Genomic DNA, 21498 nt, shown 5'->3' on the forward strand with positions numbered 1-21498 from the left:
GGGTTTGTTTTGTTTTGTTTTTGTTTTTTCTGGCTTTTTAAATCAAACAGACTCATTTTCACTGTGTCAGAGAGAATGCTCCTCCCAGCCAGCAACATGCGCAAATGAAAGCAGCCTGCTCACAGCAAAGCCACTGAGGCTTTGGAGCACAAAACCGAGTGGTGCCATTGCAAGGATATACAGCCAACTGCATGAACGCATTTGCTCACCTGATTTTCCCATGATCACGTCGTGATATTATTTTTTTTTTTCAGTTTCACCTGATTCCCGCTCTCTTGCCTGAATTCCTCAGCTCAGGCGAAGGGCTTTGTAATTTCAATGCAACTTCTTCACTCTGCCGCGACTGCTGCTGGAGAAACTCCGCTGAAATAACCCGTTACCGCCCCTTTCTCAGTGCTCAGGGAAGCCTGCCCATGCCTTATAAGGAATAGGGGCACTGCTTTTTTTCTTAAAAAGATTCTGTTTAGGGTCAGCAGCCATGTAGCCTCCACAGTAACCAAGCAGCTCGAAACCGCCGCATGTTTTTACATACCGATTTAGTTCCGTAATTGCAACTATTTCCTGATAAGAGTATGCTGTGAAAAAAATTGTGCTGCCAAATAGCTATGCTGCCACAGCAGGGATAACCCAGGGGGTTAATTCCTACAGCTACGTACGTGTTAAAGTTTTACTGAATTGCTGTATGTACAGTTAAAACAGACAAGTGATAAGATACTTGAACTGCATTTCACAAGTACAAAAGGGACTTTCTCCATAGTTAAAATTACCTGCAGAAGGTATTAGTAACATGCAGCATAGGATTCTTCAGGTTAAACCATCAGCACAGATCCTGTTTATTTCTGTGAAAAGAGTTTTGTGTGCGTGTACCTTACTTCAGTCTGCGAAGGCTGATTAGGCTGCCTTCATGTCATACCCAAATATCCCACGCTAACATGACAAAAATTAACTGGTACTTCAGCTGCTAGGCATGGACATGACAATTTGAAGTTTTTAACTTCAAAAGTGTTGTACCTCTTCAAATAATACAGAGATCTCCACATTACTCAGTTACCTCCTACTTCCTTCTTTTCTTCATCACAAAAAATCATCTGGGCTTAATAATTCCCATTCTTTTTTACAATACTCTTCAAGGACCAAAGGTTGTACATGGTTTTGTGCCAAGTCCACTGGCTCAGCCTCTCCCTTGGCACGCGTACAGCTCTCCCCACGGGATGAGCTGCATATGCAGCAACCACTGAAGCTCCCTCATCTACTAACATGCCAGGAGGCATTAGAATTGTAGAACAGAATCATTCAGGTTGGAAAAGGCCACTAAGACCCATCTGGTTCAACCATTACCCCACCCCTCCATGCCCACTGACCACATCTCTCAGTGCCACATTCACATGGCTCCCAACCACCTCCAGGAATGGTGACCCCCCCACATCCCTGGGCAGCCTGTGCCACTGCCTCACTGAGAAGACAGTTTTCCTAATATCCAACCTGAATCTCCTCTGGCACAACTGGAGGCCATTGCCTCTCATCTTAAAAGGAACAAGACTCCTATTAGGAATCCAGGCATCTTGTGCTCTTCCAGGCTGCGTACCAAAGCAGGGGACAGGGGATGAGAAGGGCAAGTTTTAACTCTCCACAGCCAACCTCTAGAGGCTGAGTTCCATGAGAAGCAAAAAAGAAAAGGAATAAAACTGATTTGCTTCTAAAAAAGTACAAATAGCAGGAGCAGGTAAGGAGGACAATATTCCTTCACAACATACTACTCTTGAGATTGCTTCACTGGCAACGGTGCAACACATGCTGAGTTCGTATCGTTATCTGATAGCTGATCGGATTGCTAAGAAGAGCTGGGTAAGTGATCACCAGGTGGAGAGGAAACCACAGGGTGTGAGATCAGACAGCCTCACAACTGCATGACACTTTCCATAGCTGGTAGCAAGCCTGGGCAGGATGAAGAGGTCAGAGAAGGTGAAGATAAGAAACTCGTTCACTTCCTCTGCCATGAGAGCTGGCAGTCACTGGCTGCACGGGGTGGAGAGCTGGATGAGGTTCTAACAGCGTTGTTCGTAATGAGGTGATAGCAGCTGTTTCATTTGTAGGACTTAGCAAACTGTGGGCCCACATGAACTGTAGCTTCTAAAAAAGCTCTCCAACATCTGAAATGCTGGGTAGTTCTATCTCTAGGATTTACATCAACACTCACTAATATCCTGTACCACTCCACAGCTTTGACAAACAGTAGAACAGAATTCAATTTTGCATAGCTGGGCGTTGCTGGTATTTAAAGTCTTCATTTCCTCATAGTTGACTGTTATATTTTATTCATGTTTTAGATCTTCATAATATTCAGCTAGTAGAAGCAATACCCCCTTATGACCTTGACTGCTGCTAACACAGCTGCGTAAAGATCTTCAAAAGTTGGCAGAGATGCCTGTGTGTGATTCTCATAGAATCACAGAATATCCTGAGGACCATCATACCCATAAGGACCATCATGTCCAACTTCTGGCTCCATATGGCACTATCCAAGAAGCAGACCTTACATCTGAGAGCGTTATCCACACACTTTGTGAATTCCAGCAGGACTGATGCCATAACCACTTCCTTGTGGAGCTTGTTATGTGGCCCAGCCAGGCTGCTGGCGAAAAACCTTTTCCTGGTATCCACTCTTTCAGATTTTCATATCTTAGAAAAGAGGGTGTCTCCAATCTGGAACAATCCAGGAATACCTAGAGGAAAAACTGATGCTTTTTCTGATCACAAAACACAGAAATCAAAATCACAGCCTGGAGGTGAAATGTGAAAATGATCAGTACAGATTAAGAGCAATGACTCATTAGAGACTAGAAAGCAGAGTAACTTCAGATACAAGAGGAAAAAAAAAAAAACAAGAAAGAAAAGGGAGTGAGGAGCAGAACTTTTTTAGCATTTTAATGTGAACTGGTGAAATTTTTTTCCAGACTAAAAAGTATTGCTGACCTTATCAGATGGCAATTTGGAGGAAGTCTGTAACTAAGAATACAATCAAGCATTTGGAAATAAAAACAATGATTAAATAAAAGCTACTGCTAGGGAAACTTGGAGACAAAATGTGGAAATACTGTAGTGCATAAGGGAGTGTAGCACAGGCACTGTGTTCTTTAGAGGCCTGGCACCCTCCTCAGCACAAGTACAAATCCCATCAGATCAAGGCAGTGAAATGCCCACTGCAGCCTCAGAGAATTATAGAATTACAAATTGCTCTAACTTCAGGAAATAAAAACCACCACCACCACTTCAATCTGAGGAGAACACTCACCCAAAGTTGTTTTCAACTAGCTCCAAGAAGAAAAAAAAGAATGACGTGGCACAACCTCTGTAAGAACTGTCACTTCCTACCTCAGGGGATGCTGAGGGTTCTTCACTGCAAACTACCATGCAGGAAGATGTAGAGCCATCGGAGCTCATCCTTGGGAAGGGAGATACAGAGGGGTCAAAGTGAAGAGGGGGGTGGAGATGGTTCTCTAAGAGCATATGGCACAAAAAAGTTCTAAGGACATTCAGAAGGAAGAGGATATCTTGTCATTGCTACAAAATGTTCTAACTCCAAGGTTGAGGTCACAGTGCCCAAAGGATGCCTTATGGGCTTTTTGCTTCATCACTTTTGCGCTTTGAGCTGAATTAAACTGAACACGTTTTTAGGATAGTTGCTCTGTGCCTGTGATGAGGAAGGTCCACTGACATCCCAGGTGAGCTCAAATACACGTCGGAATCAGATGGCTAGGCCAGCTGCTGGCCTCCCATAACAAATATAGCCAGTCACTTGCGAATGAGATCACACAGTTATGATGGGTCCTGAAAATCTCAGTTTAAATGCTCAGAAGCAGATGAGAAAGCACGTACAATATTTCCTCATCTCTAAAAGGATAGAGCAGAAGTGAAAAAAAGATCAGAGAAGGGCAACAAAGGGCATGAAAGCTCCATACACAATGCCACCAAATTAGATTTCTTCAGCTAAGGGAAGAGATAATGAAAAGAGAAGTTACAGACGTCTATGAGATCAAGAATGTAGATGGGTACTGACTGTTGACTGTGTCCTCCACTACAAGGTAGGAGGATATTGAAAGGAGTATTAAGTAAATATAGATGTATATGGGATGCAACGTAGAAGGTGCTTTGGCCAGGAGTTCAACCACAGACACCAAAAGCCTACAAAGGTCTCACAGAATGGAAACAAACATGGATAAGAAAGTCACTGAAAATTACTGAATACACAGAAATCACATTTGGTTTAGGAAATCCCTGAGCTGAAAGTAGTTGAAAACTAGTACTATTACCAGAAGTTATCACCTTCAAGCAGGGGAAGCTGGAGCAGATTGCTCAGGACCATGGCAGGAAGCACATTTTCCCTGTGAGGGTGAGCAAGCATTGGCACAGGCTGCTCAGAGGCTGTGGAGTCTCCTCCTTGGAGACCTTCAGATGCTGCCTGGCCATGGGCCTGGGCACCCTGCTCTGGCTGACCCTCCTGGAGCAGGGCTGAGACCTGATGGATTTGCCAACTTCAGACAAGCTGCGATTCTGTTGTCTCCATGGACAGGAGACTCCACAATCTCTTTGTCAGTGTTTGATCATTCTCAATGAAAAAAAAGTGTTTTCTGATGTTCAGTATATACTTTTTTGTGCCCACTCTTCTTGTCCTACCAGCAAACATTGCTGAAAAGTGTTTCGTTCCCTCTCCTTCACTCCCTTCTTTTCAGGTATTTATACACAGTAAGATCCCTCTGATTCTTCTGTTCTCCCATCTGAACAGCTCCAGCTGCCTCACCTTCTCCTCCTGAAATGCTCCAGTCCCTTATCAGCCTATCCCTGCAAGATCAAACAGCATCCCATACACCTCCTGTGTCAGCTGCCCCTACTTCCACCATACACTGATGTCTGAGCTCACGCTGAAGGTCTTGCATCTGTTCCTTCCTGTCACTCCTCCACCTCCTCCTCCCCAGCTGCTTTCCTTTACATCAGGCTCTTCAGTTTCCCTGCAGGAATTTCATTTCCTTATTAATGATCCATTCAGTTCCTCAAATATAAGTTCCTCAAATGTAAGTTCCAGCACTACCAAATCTTCACTCACCACGCAGCTACGGTTCAGTCCTTCTCCATAAAGATGCCCATCACCCACGTGAGGCTAGAGCTGCACCAGCAAGTGGTTAAGCACCGCAGAGCCAGATTTGCAGTGAGAAACCTGATGCTCATGCTACATGCTTCAGTGAGTTTCACCTTGAACTAAGCCTGGCTTGAGGCCGGTACATGGAAGAAACACCCAACAGCAGTTGTTGCAGGCTGGATAAAGCTCTGGAGTGGCTTCCTGGCTAAATTTGATCCAAACCCAATCCATTTAGTGCCCAGCAAAGGTTCCATACTGGAAAGCAATGAGTGCCAGACTGGACCACCATCTAGTTCTACTTCCCCCAGCCTCCATCTGCTGCCGACTCTCTCCTTCTTCTAATGTCGCCCCATTCATTCAGCAGAGCTCTAATGAGTTTGCAGCTGCACTGCTCCCTCATTACATGGCATCACTCCACAGCCCATTTTCCCAAGGCATTCCTGTGCTCTCCTTCCCTTGATTACGGAGACACAACTAAGACCAGGAAAAGTCAAGCTAACAACTCCAGAAGAGAAACCCAACACAAGCTGTACTCTCCCTCCATCTCTCTCTTCCATATTGACTCGCATTCAAAGAATTTCAGGTGCCCATTACTGCTACTGCAAGCTGTTTTACAGTTGTAGTGTTGCAGGGATTCCAGATTCTGCTTTTTTTCTTTGAAAAGTTTGCTTTCCAGACCTCTTGCTTGCAAAGAAAACCCTGAGAGTTTCACCTCTAAGAAACAGATGGCAATAAATTTATTTTTAAATACGGTAGGCATCCAGCTATTCCCAAGAAACCTCCTGAAGAGCAAATAAAAAATCAGTGGAAACTTCTTTCTTTCCTTCTCTTTTGTGAAATGGGACAACACTGCCCCATAAGCAGTACCCTCCTTCCTTTTCTTCTACTATGCTTGTTATTTACTCATTTTAACATATTGATAATAATACTTCATTTGAATAGTAATTACAGTTTTTTATTGCAAAATCACAACAATTACTAGCAGTAAGTTTGTAAGTAGATATCCTCAAGCAAGAAGAAAACGCCCCAAACCTTCCAGCTGGGCTGTGGCTGGAGGCTGTGCCACCACCCCTAGGCTGTACTACCACCCACCGGCTTCAGGCTGAATCAGCAGCAGCACTGACATCGCCTGCGCTCCGCTGCTGCAGCACAGCCTCCTTTCACCCAACTTCCCATTCCTCTCTGTATTTCTATCAGCCTGTGGATGCCAGCAGCTGGAGGCTTCTCATGCCTCATGTTCAGCTGCCGGCTAAACAGATCACCAGTTATGGAAGCATTATATTCAACCGCAGCCAAACCCAGCAGGAATTTTTGTTTTCCAGGAGGATGAGAAGTCCTTGGTAGCTGGCTCAAGAATGCATTTTTTTCCCCCACAAAAAAAATATGAAAATTTATAAGAGTCAATTTTTTTTTTCCTTGAAAGTTAGCCTAACAGACATTCTATTTTCAGGTGTAAAGTTTTCTTCACAGATGTACTTATCTGGATTATCCTTCTAACTCTGGAAAGCATCTTCACACATGATCACTCTAAATCTCAAGATCAAAGTCTTTGGGAACAGTTCCTGTAAGTGACAGAATCCAAATTAAGCTCGCTACTTACTTCTTAGCACTTAAACTACTTAAGACTGAAGGTTCTTGTCAGCAGAAGCAATGAACTGCTGTCAGCTCAGGTAACATCAGTGCAATCTAATGAATCTTCAAATCTTAAAATGCAGTTTATCATTTGGCTGGGTAAATCAAACCTGTCTCTTTTCACGTCAGTTAGGCGTATCCTTCCATAATTTCCCTAGTTTTTATGGCACCTGTAGTATACTAGCATTTGGAAAACATTGTGGGTCCAAAGGTAACAAATTACAAATATCAGCCCATGTGCCTGTTTCAGACAAAGCTTATCAGTTAAGTACATATTTAGCTAAGACAGTTCATGTTTTTCTCCAAGAGCTTGGAAAAATAAGAAGATCTAAGATTGAGTCCACCCTTCCTATCATGTAAACACAGCTTTTATTATATATAAACATGTATCTTGCATTCTGCAAATATAATCCTGTTTTTTTTTGTTTTTCTTTTGCTATTCCCACTCGGTGAGACTCAGTGGGAACAAGGAGACAGCCATGGTAGCACTAATCAGCCCACTCGGGCAGAGCCAGCATGTGGTTCTAGTTAGTATTATGAGAACTCCTTAACTTTATAAACTTTCTGAACTATGGTCAAGATCAACTTGTTATAAGAACATTCATATATCTGGCTGTAGCCTTACATCATTACAGAACATACATGGGCATGTCTTTTCATTAGATTTCACTCAGAAGGACTGATTAGACTTCATTATTTAGGCATTAGCTCAAGCATACAGAACTTCTTGGAAATGCAACTGTTGCTACAGGGGAACATCTGAACAGTTTAATGCTTAGACACTGACAAAAGTAAGGAGGGTGTGGGAATAGAAGGGCTGGGCTCCTCTTCAAATAGTTAAATTCCTGTGATACAGAATTATATGTTTTAGACTCACTCTGTTTAATTTCAGGTAATAGTTTTGTATTAAAACTACTTTTGGAGCCTAATGATTTTGACCTCACAATCTTAAAAACTTTTAGGAAACGTCACCTCAGATACTCATTCAGAATCTGGCCTCTGCTGCTGCTGGGAGATGAGACCATATGTTTTTGAAAGCTGTATCTATTAACACATAACCCTCACTGCACAACTGCTTACCTTTTTCTTTGCTTGCAACGTAAAACCAACAAGCATGATGTTGTTTCCCTGATGTATGTCTTATTCCTCTGAATTTTGTATATTTGCAGTGAGTTCTTACAGCAATAAAACAGTAGTAAAATTGGTTTTCAACAGGAACATAGAAATTAAAGATTAACAACTGCTAGATGTTACAGGAAGCTGTAGAAAAGGTTCTCAGAAGTAACCGTGCAGTTCAATACTGTTAGGTGAAACGCAATACATCAGGTGTTACATAAGCCATTCGTTTATTGACAATTTACTCACATTCCAGGCAGCACAGACAGTCCCAGTCACTGCACAGAGGTGTGAAAGGGAATAGCATCAGGTCAGGTGAGGCGTCCAATACAGGCTCAGTCCAAAGATGGCCCTGCCTCAACTTAACATTCCTTTTCTTTCTGATGGTAAATTATATGTATCATACCCACTTGGTTACACATCACATGATAACATGTTGCAATAATCAGAAACTGTGGTCACAGTGACCTGATGACCATCAGTAGGCACAGGATGTTCACATCATGAACTTGGACTACACTGCCCAAGCCAAGTCACGTCCTTGACTCCTCACCAATCTTCCCAGTCCTCCTCTTGCCACCCCTGCACATCCTCAGGTGGTGCAATTCTCCACACCGACTGCAGGGACCAAGTACTTTCACCTCAGTGTGTTTAAATAAAAAAAAGAAAACCAAACCAAAAATAACTGCTTTGTGGTAGTTATTTACATTTGCAGCAGCCCTGATTTGTTAAAAGAGATGTAGTATAAAAGTATGTTTCCTATTATTTGTTTGTTTTTTTTTTTAAAAAAAAAGACAAAAAAAAAAAGCCCCAAACTCTAACACAGAAGTATTTTTAAGCTCCTTCCTCATTATAAACTGAAAATGTACACTGTTTTTGGAAGACTTTTCAAATAATATACCCAAAAAGAGATTACCTGAAAATGCTGCCTGTAGGAAGACAATGAGAATCAGAATGGCAATGTGCCACTAATAATACTCAGAAATGCAGCTATTTTGAGGCTGTCATTTCTTTTGTTCACTTGGCTTGTTCTATTCCGGCTGATTCATACCAACTCCAAAACCAAAATGGTCAATAAGGTGCTTCATTAGGGCACGGAAAATAATCTTCAGTCTTGAAGAGGACAGGAGGCTCATAGGCAGTCTGCTGTCGTGAGGAAGACGATTTCTGCAAATCAGATAAAGTTCATTTTTTGCTTTTGTAAAAAATCAAGTTTCAGAAAACCTACAGAACTGAAGTGGAAAACAAAAGGAGTTTTAAAGCCATATTCCCTCACTCAGGTGAACTTCACATTGCAGCTCAGATGGATCTCACTTATTCTTCGTGTTACTTTGACTTTTGCCCTTTCATCACCTAAATAAACTCAGTCTTGAAAAGTGCAAAACACGCCAGCCTTTGCAGGAGCCAAAGGGGAAACAGTCAAGTCATAGTAAACTTCTTCCTTTTGCTCCACAAACTTTTACCTTTCCTGCTCCAGCCTTCTGAGTTCTTCTCAGCTGCCTCCTTCGAATTAGCCTTAGCCTGTATTATCGCTTATTTGCTTAAAACAGTCCTCTTTTGAAATCAAACCTAGCAGATGTTTCTTTCAGGTTTGCTGCTCCTGCTGAGCTTCTGCATCAAGCATATGTTACACTATACATACTATGAACTATGGTTAAAATAATACGGTAGTGAACTGGGGAAGAGTTGTTATGCTGCTTTTCAGGAAAAGTGTACACATTCATCTTCAATACTCTCTATGTATCACGTAATTATTATAACTATGCGTTGTTTACTAAAACTGCTCAAGTAGACAACAGCAAGGACCACTACTGACTGTTCTGTCAGCCTTCTTGTATGTAAATAACGCTGCATGGCAACACAGAGCCAGGGTATATTTTCAACATATGGCCTTAAAGAAAAGGCTTAAAATCATGTTTTGATTAATTAAAAACTTTTATGAAATAAAAAAAAAAAAAAAAACTTTCATGAAACTTCCCATGACAGAATCTGATAAACAGTTTTGCAGAGCTCTCAGTCAGTTTGCATGTGAAGTTTTTCAGCTACTTTTTTGCCTGTCTGGAGCAAAGAGATGAAGAGTCTTCATCAGTGATAAAGAGTTAACAGTAGCATACTTGAAGCTTGAGAGTGCACCCACAAAACAGATGAATGACTTTCCACCCTATTTATTGCTGAAAAACTGCTGGCAAAATGTTCCCATGCAACACGAAAAAGCATTTTATTGGAACTATCAAACTTTTAAATTGAAAACTTTACAGAAAATCCTGTTGAATATTTTTCAAGGGTGAAGCATCAAAGCTATGATGCTCCTATCCACAGCTGCCAGAGTTGTTGTTTGCTTTTTTAATTAGCCCATACATAGCAGTTGTGATGCTGTTTGCTTTGCATGTTGTTCATTTATTTTCTTATTTATTTTAGAGAGAAGGGGCACCACTGAATTTAAACACTGAAGAAAATGAGGGACCTGGAAGTTAATGACTAGCAGCAAATAGTGCTCCTGAACCAAGTCTTACCAAGACAATATTCTTTTCAGGTTTTTTGGTTGGTTGGTTTTTTGCTGCCACACATAGTTACAATATGTAGCAAATAATAAATAATACTTCAGCAACCACATCTTCCTCTCCCACTCCACAAACTGACTTTATTTCAGCATTCTCACTAATACGAGATGGATACCTGAGCTAGAATGGGATGCACATAGGAAAGGATAAAGGAAAGACTGGGTGCTGACAAGATGCAGAGAGACACGCTTAAATGTGGTATATGGTCCATTATAGCAGATGATGACAAGTATGAAATGTGAGGCCAGAAGTTTTTGGTGTTTTTTTTTTTTTTAAATTCAAAGGTTATTTTAAAAAGCAGTGCACAGTGTCAGTTGTTTAAGGCTTGGTATGACATCACCTTGAAACATTCTACAGAGGGTACTTCATGTCTTCTGCAGAAAAATAGACCGCATGTAGTCATGAGGGAAGGTAGAAAAAAATGCACATCCCTTTCAGACAGTTTGACAAGATGCTAACACCATTACCAAATTGTGTGGACTGTGGATAAATTCAACCTTTATAATAAGTATATTGTGTAGCACAGTTTTTACTTCCTATTCTGCTAACTTTCAGCAGTAACTGCATTAATGCATCACATTGCTTCAACAGTGTTATTCATGTAGGCTCTTCCTACCTGCTTTGCATACTGTCAGAGATCAGGGATGCTTCAATATGGGCTTGCTCATTACATGTTCCTATTGGGCCCTTCAGGTTCCCTTCTTCATATATTCAAACTTAGTCTGGAGCATGACTCAAAACTTGTCAGTTCACTTGTCAGAACTTGTGAGGGTTTTTTTTTTTGTTGATGTTGTTTCAGATAAACCTGAGAACTTTGCAAACGTATTAACAAAGTACACAAGTTTGATGTTGAAATTCATTTATATGTGTAACAAACTTACTGTTTATTGTTCTAGTTTGTACCAGTGTCTACTGGTAAGCAGAGAGAACTAAAGCTTACTTACATTACGGAAGGACGGCATGCTGATCGTGTGCAAGATTTTCTTGAATGTGCTTGGAAAAGCTCCAAGGTCTGTTTCTGCCTTTACAACCCGTTCTTCCATTCCAGCCACGAGGTTTGCAATCATCTTCACAAAAGCCTACATGAGGAGAAGAAAGAAGAACAAAGCAGCACAACATTTTCACTAATTCACGTTAAAACAGGATTTGTATTACAAAAAAGCAGTGAAAGAAAGTATTGCTAATGAAAAAGCAGAAAACCACTGATACTCTATTTCCCTTTCATCTGCAAGTCCAATTTATTGCCACAAATCACTCATGAGATACTCAGACTGCAAAAACAGGTCACATCTAATGAAACAATTAGCGTGACCCTTCCTACCTACTTTTCAAGAAATTAATTTAGATTTCATAGAATTATAGAATGACCTAGATTGAAAAGGACCACAATGATCACCCAGGTTCAAGCCCCCTGCTATGTGCAGAGTCACCAACCAGCAGACCAGGCTGCCCAGAGCCACATGCAGCCTGGCCTTGAATGCCTCCAGGGATGGGGCATCCACAGCCTCCTTGGGCAATTTCTTAGAATTTAGATACCTATATGTTTTTCTATAGAAAGTGGGATCAAGAAGGTGAATCACTTGGAGCGTTGAAGCTTTACCAGAAATTGACAGTTCTCTCATTTCATTAGTCTCAGGATAGTTCTCACAGTGACTGAAAGATGCTATAAAAAAAAAAAAAAGAAGAAAAAGCAATACTATTGGCTTTCTGAAAATAGAAGGATAGCTGCCTTGCTTCAAGCAGCCCATTTGAAAACCAAAAGACGTTTTGTTCTAGAATGTAAGAAACTGTTCAGCAATTGCATTCTTTTCATTCTCCCCAAGCACTGAATCTGGAGCAGATATGAAAAAGAAGCGAACCCACTGCACATTCATGCATGCACACACCATTATATCAATGACTGACACAGAGGGGGGCCTTCTGAGTCTGGGAACACAGCCAGAGGATGCCAAACACGTACCTCCAGCTTGTCAATCCTCCTGTATATCTGCCTCATCTCGGTAGCTTTGGTGTAAATTTCAGGTATGCTCTCATTGACAACTTGGGATGAATCACTTCGAATCTATAGAGGGTGAGTTGATGGGATTATACATAAATCGATGAATAGAGCAAAGCGTTAAATACTAGATTTCATTTATAAAACTACAACTGTGCTCCCACTGAGCGGATTAAAACAAATGGATTAAAAATACTAGGGGAAAAAAAAAACAAACCAACGCCAAGTTAAAAGCAGCAAGTTGGATAAGAGATCGGCGCCTCCCACGTACCATGTCCAGCATCCCCACAAACTCGTCTACTCTCGTCAGCAGCTCTTCCAGGCTCTTCTCTAAGCTTTCCACCTGCAAAACGCGTTTAAATGCTTTCGGGGTGCACAACCTCAAGCGCGGGCAGCAAGCGAACGGCAGCGCGCCGAGCACAAAGCAGGGGCACCCCGCCCGCCCACCTGCTCGCTGAAGGCGCTACGCTCGACCAGCAGGTACGCGCTATAGGCGGCGGCGGTTGCGCTGAGCGACGCGTCCAGCGCGTCCCCCTCCTCGTCCTCCTGCCCGCCCAGCCCGGAGGCGTTGCTGTGGCTCTGCGAGACGTTCCCGCTGTCCCCGCCGGAGCAGACCCCCGCCGCCTCGGCCCCTGTCCCCGCAGCCGCCATACCGCCGCCCGGCCGCCCGTCAGGCGACGCCTCCATCACGTGAGCGGCCGCCGGCGCATGCGCGGTGTCGCCGCCTCGCGCCCCGCCCCCTGGCCGCCGGGAGTGGCCCCGCTGCTTACGGATCTCCGGGACTTTACGGCCCCGCTCGCTCAGGAGGCTCCTGCTAGCGAGAGCTAACCTGCACGGAGATCATCGATATCCACACACAGGACTTGCGTTTGTAGGATGGTGCATGCAAAAACAGAAGCAGGGGGTTTGAGGCTGTTTGGTTGTTTTCTTTTTTGTAGTTGATGCAAATGAAGACAATGTTTGCAATTCTGTCACTGCTCTGCCCCTGTGACGCCCCGCCACTCCTCTCCACTAAGCTGCATCTCCCACCTCAGCACCGTCTCCCCCTCCGCATGCAGAACCAGATTTGGGTATTTTCTAACAGCGCATGAACTGGAGAGACACCCAGCCTCCTCCCAGCAGAGCTGCCGCACCTCACCATGAGAAAGGTGCCTTAAGCTTTTCCTGAGGAGACAGAACCAGGTGAAGGCCTGAAGGAAGACTGGAGTCTCAAAGAAAGCCTTGCTACAAAGAGCAGAGCCCCCACGGGGATCAATGCAACAGTACCATTCATAAGGCAGGATGGGAAGATGCGGGAAGAAACATTGGTGCTTTTGGTTTTCACTGCACGGTTGCAGCAAGAGGCAACCCTGAAATGGTAATCTGAAGTTGTCAAAAACGTACCCAAAAAACATACCTCGTTTCACCAAGGAAGTGTGATACTCCTACAGAAGTACTGTACTCCTGCCCTTCAGGATAAGGGAAAGGATATAGCACAGAAGTAAGCTTAGTGCACATTTTATTGCAGATAGGTCACAATTTCATCAGTTAAATAAGGCAAAATGAGTAACCCTCAGCCAGGCAAAACAACTTATTTAAAGAAGGTGTAACAAAACCCTCCTGATAAGATGGTGTGACTGACTGAAGCGTATCCAGCTATTCAGTTTTTTACTGCACCAATATAATCACTTTTTTTTTTTTTAATGAAAACCTTTGGTAAAGTACAAACATGTATTTAAGACATAGGATCAATGTGCTATTCTTACTGTGCTGGGAAAAATAAGTATAGCTCTATAACTGCTGTGACACCTAGAAAAGGTTTAATTAAAGAGTCTTAAAATAAACTTTTAAAGCAAATCTAAAAGAAACATACTAAGTTCAATGTCCCAAACATACTTAACAATGAGCAGAAGACTGGTTGTTCCACAGGCATTCTAAATTAGCAATAATCAATTAGTCCACATATCCTTTGTCCAGTCATTACATATTCCAAAATGGAATGTAATATTTTTTTTTTCAAACCAAGACTTCTGAATTTTCATATTCATACAATATTTAAGAAATGTCTATTTCACCATATAAAAAAAAACCTTTAATGTACTACAAAGTTAAAAACAAAAAGAAAAAGACAAGCTAAAAGTAGAAAAATACATTGTAAAACATTTATATTTTGCTCCTTACACTGATTGAGATGTAACAAAATACTTTAGATTTGATCATTTTAACAAATTCATGGCATTTCAGATGTGAGCAGTTATCCACTCAGCAGTCACTGGTTACCCCTTAACTAGCATCCAGTAGGGATGTCTGGCCACCGCCAACATCCAGCATATTGTAAGTTTCTAGAAATCAAGTGTAGACATAAAGCTTTATGGTTACTAGAAGAGTTCAAAAACAATAGAACTATTCTAAGTTAGCTTTGAAAGACAGTCAGCATCCCTCCTTGGTATAGCAATTGGCCAAATTTTGGTAAGAAAGGACCTCCAGGATTTAGGCTGTATACAGCAAGAACCTATCTTGGTGGGGAAGGAAACAGTCCTAGCACTCTTCCATTTCTTTTCACCTTCTTGCGTGTAATGTATCCCTAGAATTCACATGAACTTGATACTGAAAAAGAGATGGTGAGAAAATTTGAAAAAGAGGTATTATCTAATAAATATCAAAAAGAATACATTTGACACATAATGAACAGTTTTAAGCTCTCATTGTCATGATTTTGTTTTCCCATATAGTATAGATCTGTGTTGCAGGCAGATCTGCCTCTGACCAGCAGGTGGTGCTGATCCCAAAGCAATAACATCACCCTCTAACCTCCTCTCCCTACACTTTAAAAAACACATACATTTTTTCATTTGGGAAATGCATTTGCAGCATCTCCCTACCGTTGTTACCACAACGGCAGAAAACTACTTTTACAGAGCCTGTCTGGTTTAGACATAACACTGCAAATGTGGCATAAACAAATTAGCAGAAGGTCTGTATGTAATGCTATTGAGAAGAGCTCTTTTAAAACTCATATCAGAGGAAAAACAGATTCCACTTCAAATAGACATCTGTTATTACTATTAAAACCTAACTCATATACATGTGTGTATAAATACATCCACCCATGCATTCAAACCCAAGCATGTAGCACTGCCAGTGGTAGCTTGTAAAACTGCTTTAATTTATACAAACTACAACTAATCTGCCCTCTTACTTTAGGACTGAGATATAAACCAGCTTTTACACTCTGGCATTCTCCTGATCAATTTTGCAGTGCATGGCAGTCTTCTGTCTAACTCCAAATGCCATGTTTCCTGGACAGCAAAAATATTCTGCACCTGTGAGGTCTATGAGAATATCAGCTCTGTTTTGTGCATAACAAGTTTTAAGAGTCAATTGTCCCCATTGGCACTTAAGACTGAAAAGAGTTGCAGCAATTGCTACTAAAGCGTAATAACTGTGCCATCCTCCTCAATTCCTCCTCGGGGAATGACCAGACTGTGTCTGGGATCAGTTTTTAAGGAACTGAGTAATTTGTGGATGCTGCCATTGCTTTCTCGGCCAGAGTTGTTGTTGAGCACCAGGTCCCTTTGAAGTCTGTGGCTAAGGCTGCTGCCATTGATTCTAGACAGGCTACTGGAAGTAAGGCTGTGCAGTTTGGGAATGTGCTGCGGCTCCAGACTGCCCTCGATGACAATGTCAGCCTCTTCATCACTCTCCATTTCATCAGGGTGGAAGTTCTGCAGTACGTGAGATGTAGGCAAGCTGTGGTGACTAGCGGTGCTGTCTGTAGACTGCCCAGAGCTACCAGACATCCTACTGCTCCGAATAATATTGTTCCTCTGGTTCGCTGGCTTGACCGTGATAATAAGGTTATGGCTGTTAGCAATCATCATGTCTGTGACTTGGTCGAGAGTCTTTCCTGCTACTTCAATGCCGTTAACTTCCAGGACTTCATCGTTTACAGCCAACAAGCCTGTGCTCTCTGCTAAGCCCCCAGGAACCATACGAGAGATGAAGATACCAGGTACTTTTTCCAGTCCGTGAGGAGTAACCCTTACGCTGGTGCCATCGCGTATGTAAAATCCTAAAGGTTTCTCACACCCGTGTCGATACAGCCTCACTCTCCTGTGTGTTTCAGGAAGAATGTCCACATCGATTATGGAAGACACAGGCCTAAAATCGTGAGGCATGCCAATATTAATGTGAGGACGCCGGCGGAGGTTGTCGTTGCGGAGTGTCACCAGAGCCTTCTTCTTCCTTGACAACGTGTTGGTCCCAAAATTACTGTAGTCCACTTCATCTGAAAGATAAAACGTACCACTGTATCAAACAGAATGATTCAAACTGCAGGGAGTTTTCCCTCCCTACTCTGGTTCACTGAAGCTGTACTCCCAATAGTACAGAAGAAGTCAAATTCTTCTGCTTACCCTCACCTTTGTTTCAGTTTAAGTCCATTGACACATCATTCAGAATGAATTAGCTGTTTCCAATGCCTTATCCATATTTCTTCCACATTTTGAGGAAGGAGACTTCTGATTTCATACTCTTGCATGAAATGCAATTACTTGCAGCTGCAAGCCTGATACACCTTCTTATATGACATTGTATTTTCAGAGTTAGATAGTAATTTTATACATACATGTCACATGGAGAAAAATGTGTCTACAATTTCTAATATAAAAGCCTGAATGAAAGAATATTTTAATATCCGTCACAGCATTAACTGATAGCAGACCTCAAGCACAAACACAAAAGCAGGGTATGAGAGAGTTAGCTGGATGTGTATTTTTAGCCTAGCCACTTTCACTGAGGGATTTATGTTAATACACACCTATCAACGCTGCACTCTTCTCTTTGGAATATTTTAATTTCCGAAGAATTTGACAGCCACAGGAAGTGCTAAAGTGTTAAATTTAAAACAAAAAAAAAAGAAAAATTGTGGAAGTAAGGTGCCAAGCAGAATAGAAGAGGGGAGAGAGAAACTGCCCTGTTGCATAGTCCATATGCTGAGGAGCACAGAACAGATGCGGGCTTGCACAAACCCTCCCACTCTTGAGAAAAATCCAGAGGAAAGCAGCCTTTGTCAGATCTACTGCAGAAGTTAAAATACTTTGGTCTCTGTCAATGTATTCAATGCACTTCCAGGGCATGTGCAAAGTGATCTACTTTAAACCAGCTGAACAATATATAAATGTCCACTGTCACGTTATTCCACGTAAGAAACTCATTTTGTGCTTTGCAAAAAATACCTAAATATTCATGAATTACCTAGTGTAAAAAAAATGTGCCACTGCAGTTCACATTAGAAATACTGCGCATATTTTGAACATGAAGCACAATACTAGCTAGAAAGGCATTTCACCAGGGGTTTAAACATGCTAACACTATTCAGATAAAAACTAACAGACTTTCAGTTTACTGTTGAAGACAAGCAGTAAAATACAGAAATACAATTAGTTTACAGAAGTGTGGTGAAGCTTTTGCTCATATAAATTAATCCTGCATAACAACACTTGAGAAAGTAAAATAATATCTCTAGATAACAAAGGTTGGAAAAAGCATGCTACCGAGGCAAACTTTACCCCAGACTTTCATTTTAAGATGGTAAAGTTAAAATTACATTACATGCAAGTTTTTGTTTGAAACTGCCTCTTGTACCACGCAAAAACTAAACTCAAACCAAAAGCTGCATGTCATTAAGACTCAGAAAATCAGTCTGGTGACTGCAGTTCATTGCACTGCAGGTAAAATTAAACATGCCCCAGTCATCCCCCTCTCTGCTGACAACACCCAGGTAGCTGTTCCCTGCACCTCTGTATATGATTATTAAGACTGAATGAGTAAGACTGGCCTGCAAGCATTTTACCAGATCAGATGATTTCCTGACAAGAGTTTTCTTCTCCTTAAAATAACAAGAACAACCTAGAGTTAATTCTCACAACATTCAAGCTTGTCATAATTGAGTATTAATGTCATAGGTAAACTAAAGAAGCACAATGGTCCATCTGACACGTACAGGTGGGACATGTCTGAAGTTGCTTCTTTTGGCTGAACAATGAAGGCAATGACAAAAAAAAGCCCTTGTTTTGCTTTTATGACCTCCTCACCTGCGCTGAGCCCACTAATCTGTCTCCCTAGATGACTGCCAGCATTCCTGACCTTTGGGCAACTTCCAAATAACCACCACCACTAATAATAAAGAGCCCAGTTTGCCACAAAAATGCTCATTCTCCTCCAAACCATGAACCATGAGGCAGGAGGAGAGATTAGAAGTTACGTTATACTGGATTATTGACCATTTTTTAAATTCAAGTATTCCAGGGCTGGAAAAGATTAAAAAATGAAGTCGGTGCACTGTTGACAGGATCTGTTTTTAAGACAGCATCAGGCATCAGTTTTTGATTCTGATTCTCCATGGGATCACTTCTGAGAAAGATGAAGACCAAACTTTAAAAGGTGAAACTGTTAAAATCTATTGCAGGATGGAGAAAGGGAGTTAATTTGGAGTGCTTTTAAGGAAACAACATACAAAAGTAACACACAATTAACTATTTTCTGGAAGAAATTCAAGTACAAAATATACATTCCTTGACAAATCAGGGATTATCGCATTGCTTGTATTCAAGACGACCTGCTAGAACAAAACAGGTTGTCATGTTATTCCAAGCTTCTACTTTTTCAGCAGGAATAAAGCCAAGTATCCATACTGAAGTTTAACATCAGTTGTTGCTGGGGCAACAGAAAGTCAATCTCAAGAAAAATTTCCTTCCTCACCAGAACTGGGAGAAGTCAGCCAAATATCACCACCTTTCAGCAGCTACAGGGTGGTCAAACAGTGACCTGTTACCTCTTTCCAGTTATGCACTGTTCAGGTGGTATGTGTCAGACCAAAATGAAAACTACCTATCACTGCATAATTTACAACAATATGCTTTGAATGAAGGTCAGTCACTAGGTTTTCAATTTCTTCACCATGCAGGATTCCAAGCAAGAATGCCCTTCTAGCTAACAAAACTGACTGTGCCTGAATCCTGATCCCAAGGTAGACAAGTATGCAGTATATAAACCAGACAGAGCTTGTATTTCATGTTTCTCCTGTTGCAATATCAAGTCCTCCTTTTGCAGAATGAAGGCTACATAAATCTGTATGCACACTGGCAGGACAAGTGCCATCAAGTGGCACATCTAAGCAGTACTTAATGTCTCGTATTTTACAGGGTGTCATGTTTTTCTGTCTCGAACAGTGGTCAGAGTGAAATGTGATGCACAGATGACAAAAGGAGAATTAACTTTTAGGTGCTGAGTACAGCCTCCATTCTTTACAATCTGGCAGACTGCACCGAACGTTCACCTGTACAAAATACAATTTCAGACACAGATAGGCTGTGAACTGGATAATCATGGATAACCACTGAATTTTGAAAGACTTAGGTCTGAACTTTATTTGGGCCCATTATCTTCAATAGGAAGCAAGTCATCTTGTTCACCTTTTCTAGAGAAAAAAAACCCAAAACATTTACCACAGCTGGAGAAGCAATCATCAGCTCTCCAGTTCTGTCCTACACATAAGCACACCCCAAAAAACCCTCTTTCTTTTTTTTTCCTATAGGCATTGAAAGTTACTGCACCAGCCCTCCACAGAAACTACATTTTTCAGAACAATCTGCTATCTGGCAATAAATAGCAAAAAGAACTTTAAGTACTTTGGATGCCTGCATCCTTCCTGTTAATGTTTGTGGGTTGTTTTCTTTTTTTTTTTTTTTGCCTGTCTCCTTTCTTTGAAATAGTTGTCACTACCTACTTACCCATCAGAACCTTTCTGGTAGGGATTATATATGCTACAGCTCTCTTCATATAGAAATACACTTGTGGTAAGTTTTCTTTATACCAGTGTTTTCTCACCTCAATTGGTGGAACTGCCTCTTGTCCAGCAACAGTAAAACCAATAAAGGTGGTTTTTGCTTTCAAGCATGGATATTTTACTTAACGAATTTCTTTTAAAACATATCTAAAAAGTTACAGATGCCCACACTTTTGAGGTATTTACTCCTCCAACAATTTTGTTATCAACTCATGACTTACAAAATACATTATACCTTCTTCCTGGTTGCCGTCATGAATCCTATTCTTAAGTCACAGAGTACAGCACACTTAAAGAGCTATTTATAAGGGTAAGAAAACTGCTTAGAGCATCTGGTTGTAGCCAAAAGGGTATTGTATTTCTTTAATTTACATGAAGGAAGAAATTATAGACCTTCTGAGAAAGCCACCAGGAGCACCACTCCCATTGCTTGGACAGCTGCTTTTCATAGGAGCTGCCTGCCAGATGAAATACCAAAGCTTAGCCAGATAAGATTGTATAAACAAGCTGAATTCCACAGAGAAGCAGACTGCCAGGCTCCTATAGGAACAGTTCATTTCAGAGTCCATTTTTTCAGTGTACATACACTCATGGCTCATTATTTCCTCTGGGAACTGTGGAACATTAGTTGACAGCTCTGGAAAGTACTTCAAAGACAAAATTACTTCCACTAGGGAGAGCAGCACTTCAGGCAGCTTGGGAAGGAGGCCAATGAGTCATTAATAGCGAAGGGTAACCCCTCAATCCAGCAGATCTCTATTACAGAACATTCAAATTTGCAGCAGTCATAAAACCATTTCAAGAGAACATGTCGTGGTTAACCCTTCTACCTTTCCACATCCACTCTACAGACACCGTCTGTGCTTTACATGAGTTGTATTCAGTGTCTATTTTCTCAGAAAGATCAAAGTCAGCCACATTTGTGAAAGCAATCAGACAACATATAAGCTGGCAGGCTCTCACTAGCGACTTGCAAGCTGACCACATGCAAAGGGATTTACAGAGGAAACAGATATGAAGTGAACTATGGCTCAGGGAGGCAGGAGTCCTGTGCCAGTATCACTCATCAAGGAGCGTTTAAGGGGGAAAAAATAAGGTTATCTAAATGCTAACACAGCATTCCACATTACAGGAATATTAAAATCATCTGTCTGCCGCCAGCAACCTCTGGAATACCAATCCAAAAAACACTGCAGGTAGAGCAGCTGTAGAAGCTATTCCATTAGAAGGA

The 21498-nt window shown here is 41.6% G+C and overlaps 3 protein-coding genes across 4 annotated transcripts in view; all 3 read right to left on the bottom strand.

Moving 5' to 3' along the window:
* The window catches only part of GLIPR2 (GLI pathogenesis related 2), a 25260-nt gene extending 24746 nt beyond the window's left edge, over positions 1-514 (bottom strand). The window contains exon 1 of one of the 2 annotated variants that reach the window (XM_042869270.1): positions 210-514. Coding sequence is in view for 1 of the 2 variants with exons in the window: in XM_042869269.1 (XP_042725203.1) it covers positions 210-222 (13 nt within the window). In the remaining variant the exon portion in view is untranslated. The remainder of the gene's footprint in view (positions 1-209) is intronic. The other variant, XM_042869269.1, reaches the window with a different exon arrangement.
* Positions 515-8095: 7581 nt separating this feature from the next.
* On the bottom strand, positions 8096-13126 carry BLOC1S4 (biogenesis of lysosomal organelles complex 1 subunit 4). The gene is made up of 5 exons (XM_042870083.1): positions 12887-13126; positions 12711-12782; positions 12404-12505; positions 11388-11522; positions 8096-9049 (listed from the first exon to the last, which is right to left on the bottom strand). Exons 1-5 carry the CDS (start codon positions 13124-13126, stop codon positions 8954-8956), a joined length of 645 nt encoding a protein of 214 aa, XP_042726017.1. The 3' UTR covers positions 8096-8953.
* Positions 13127-13920: 794 nt separating this feature from the next.
* The window catches only part of PARD6G (par-6 family cell polarity regulator gamma), a 57061-nt gene continuing 49483 nt past the window's right edge, over positions 13921-21498 (bottom strand). The window contains exon 3 of the mRNA XM_042869359.1: positions 13921-16706. Within this exon, the coding sequence (XP_042725293.1) occupies positions 15847-16706 (860 nt within the window). The 3' untranslated portion in view covers positions 13921-15846. The remainder of the gene's footprint in view (positions 16707-21498) is intronic.

This window comes from Lagopus leucura, unplaced genomic scaffold, assembly GCF_019238085.1.
Source record: "Lagopus leucura isolate 7727_CA_CO unplaced genomic scaffold, USGS_WTPT01 Super-Scaffold_100002, whole genome shotgun sequence".
Lineage (NCBI taxonomy): Eukaryota > Metazoa > Chordata > Aves > Galliformes > Phasianidae > Lagopus > Lagopus leucura.

Bases quoted from the DNA above. Each gene is read 5' to 3' on its own strand.
- BLOC1S4 (XM_042870083.1), bottom strand. From the start codon at position 13,126: ATGGAGGCGTCGCCTGACGGGCGGCCGGGCGGCGGTATGGCGGCTGCG. The intron at 12,783-12,886 runs GTGGGCGGGCGG...CGCGTTTTGCAG, and splicing joins GTAGCGCCTTCAGCGAGCAG to GTGGAAAGCTTAGAGAAGAG. The intron at 9,050-11,387 runs GTAAGTAAGCTT...TCTGATTTGCAG, and splicing joins GCATGCCGTCCTTCCGTAAT to AAATCGTCTTCCTCACGACA.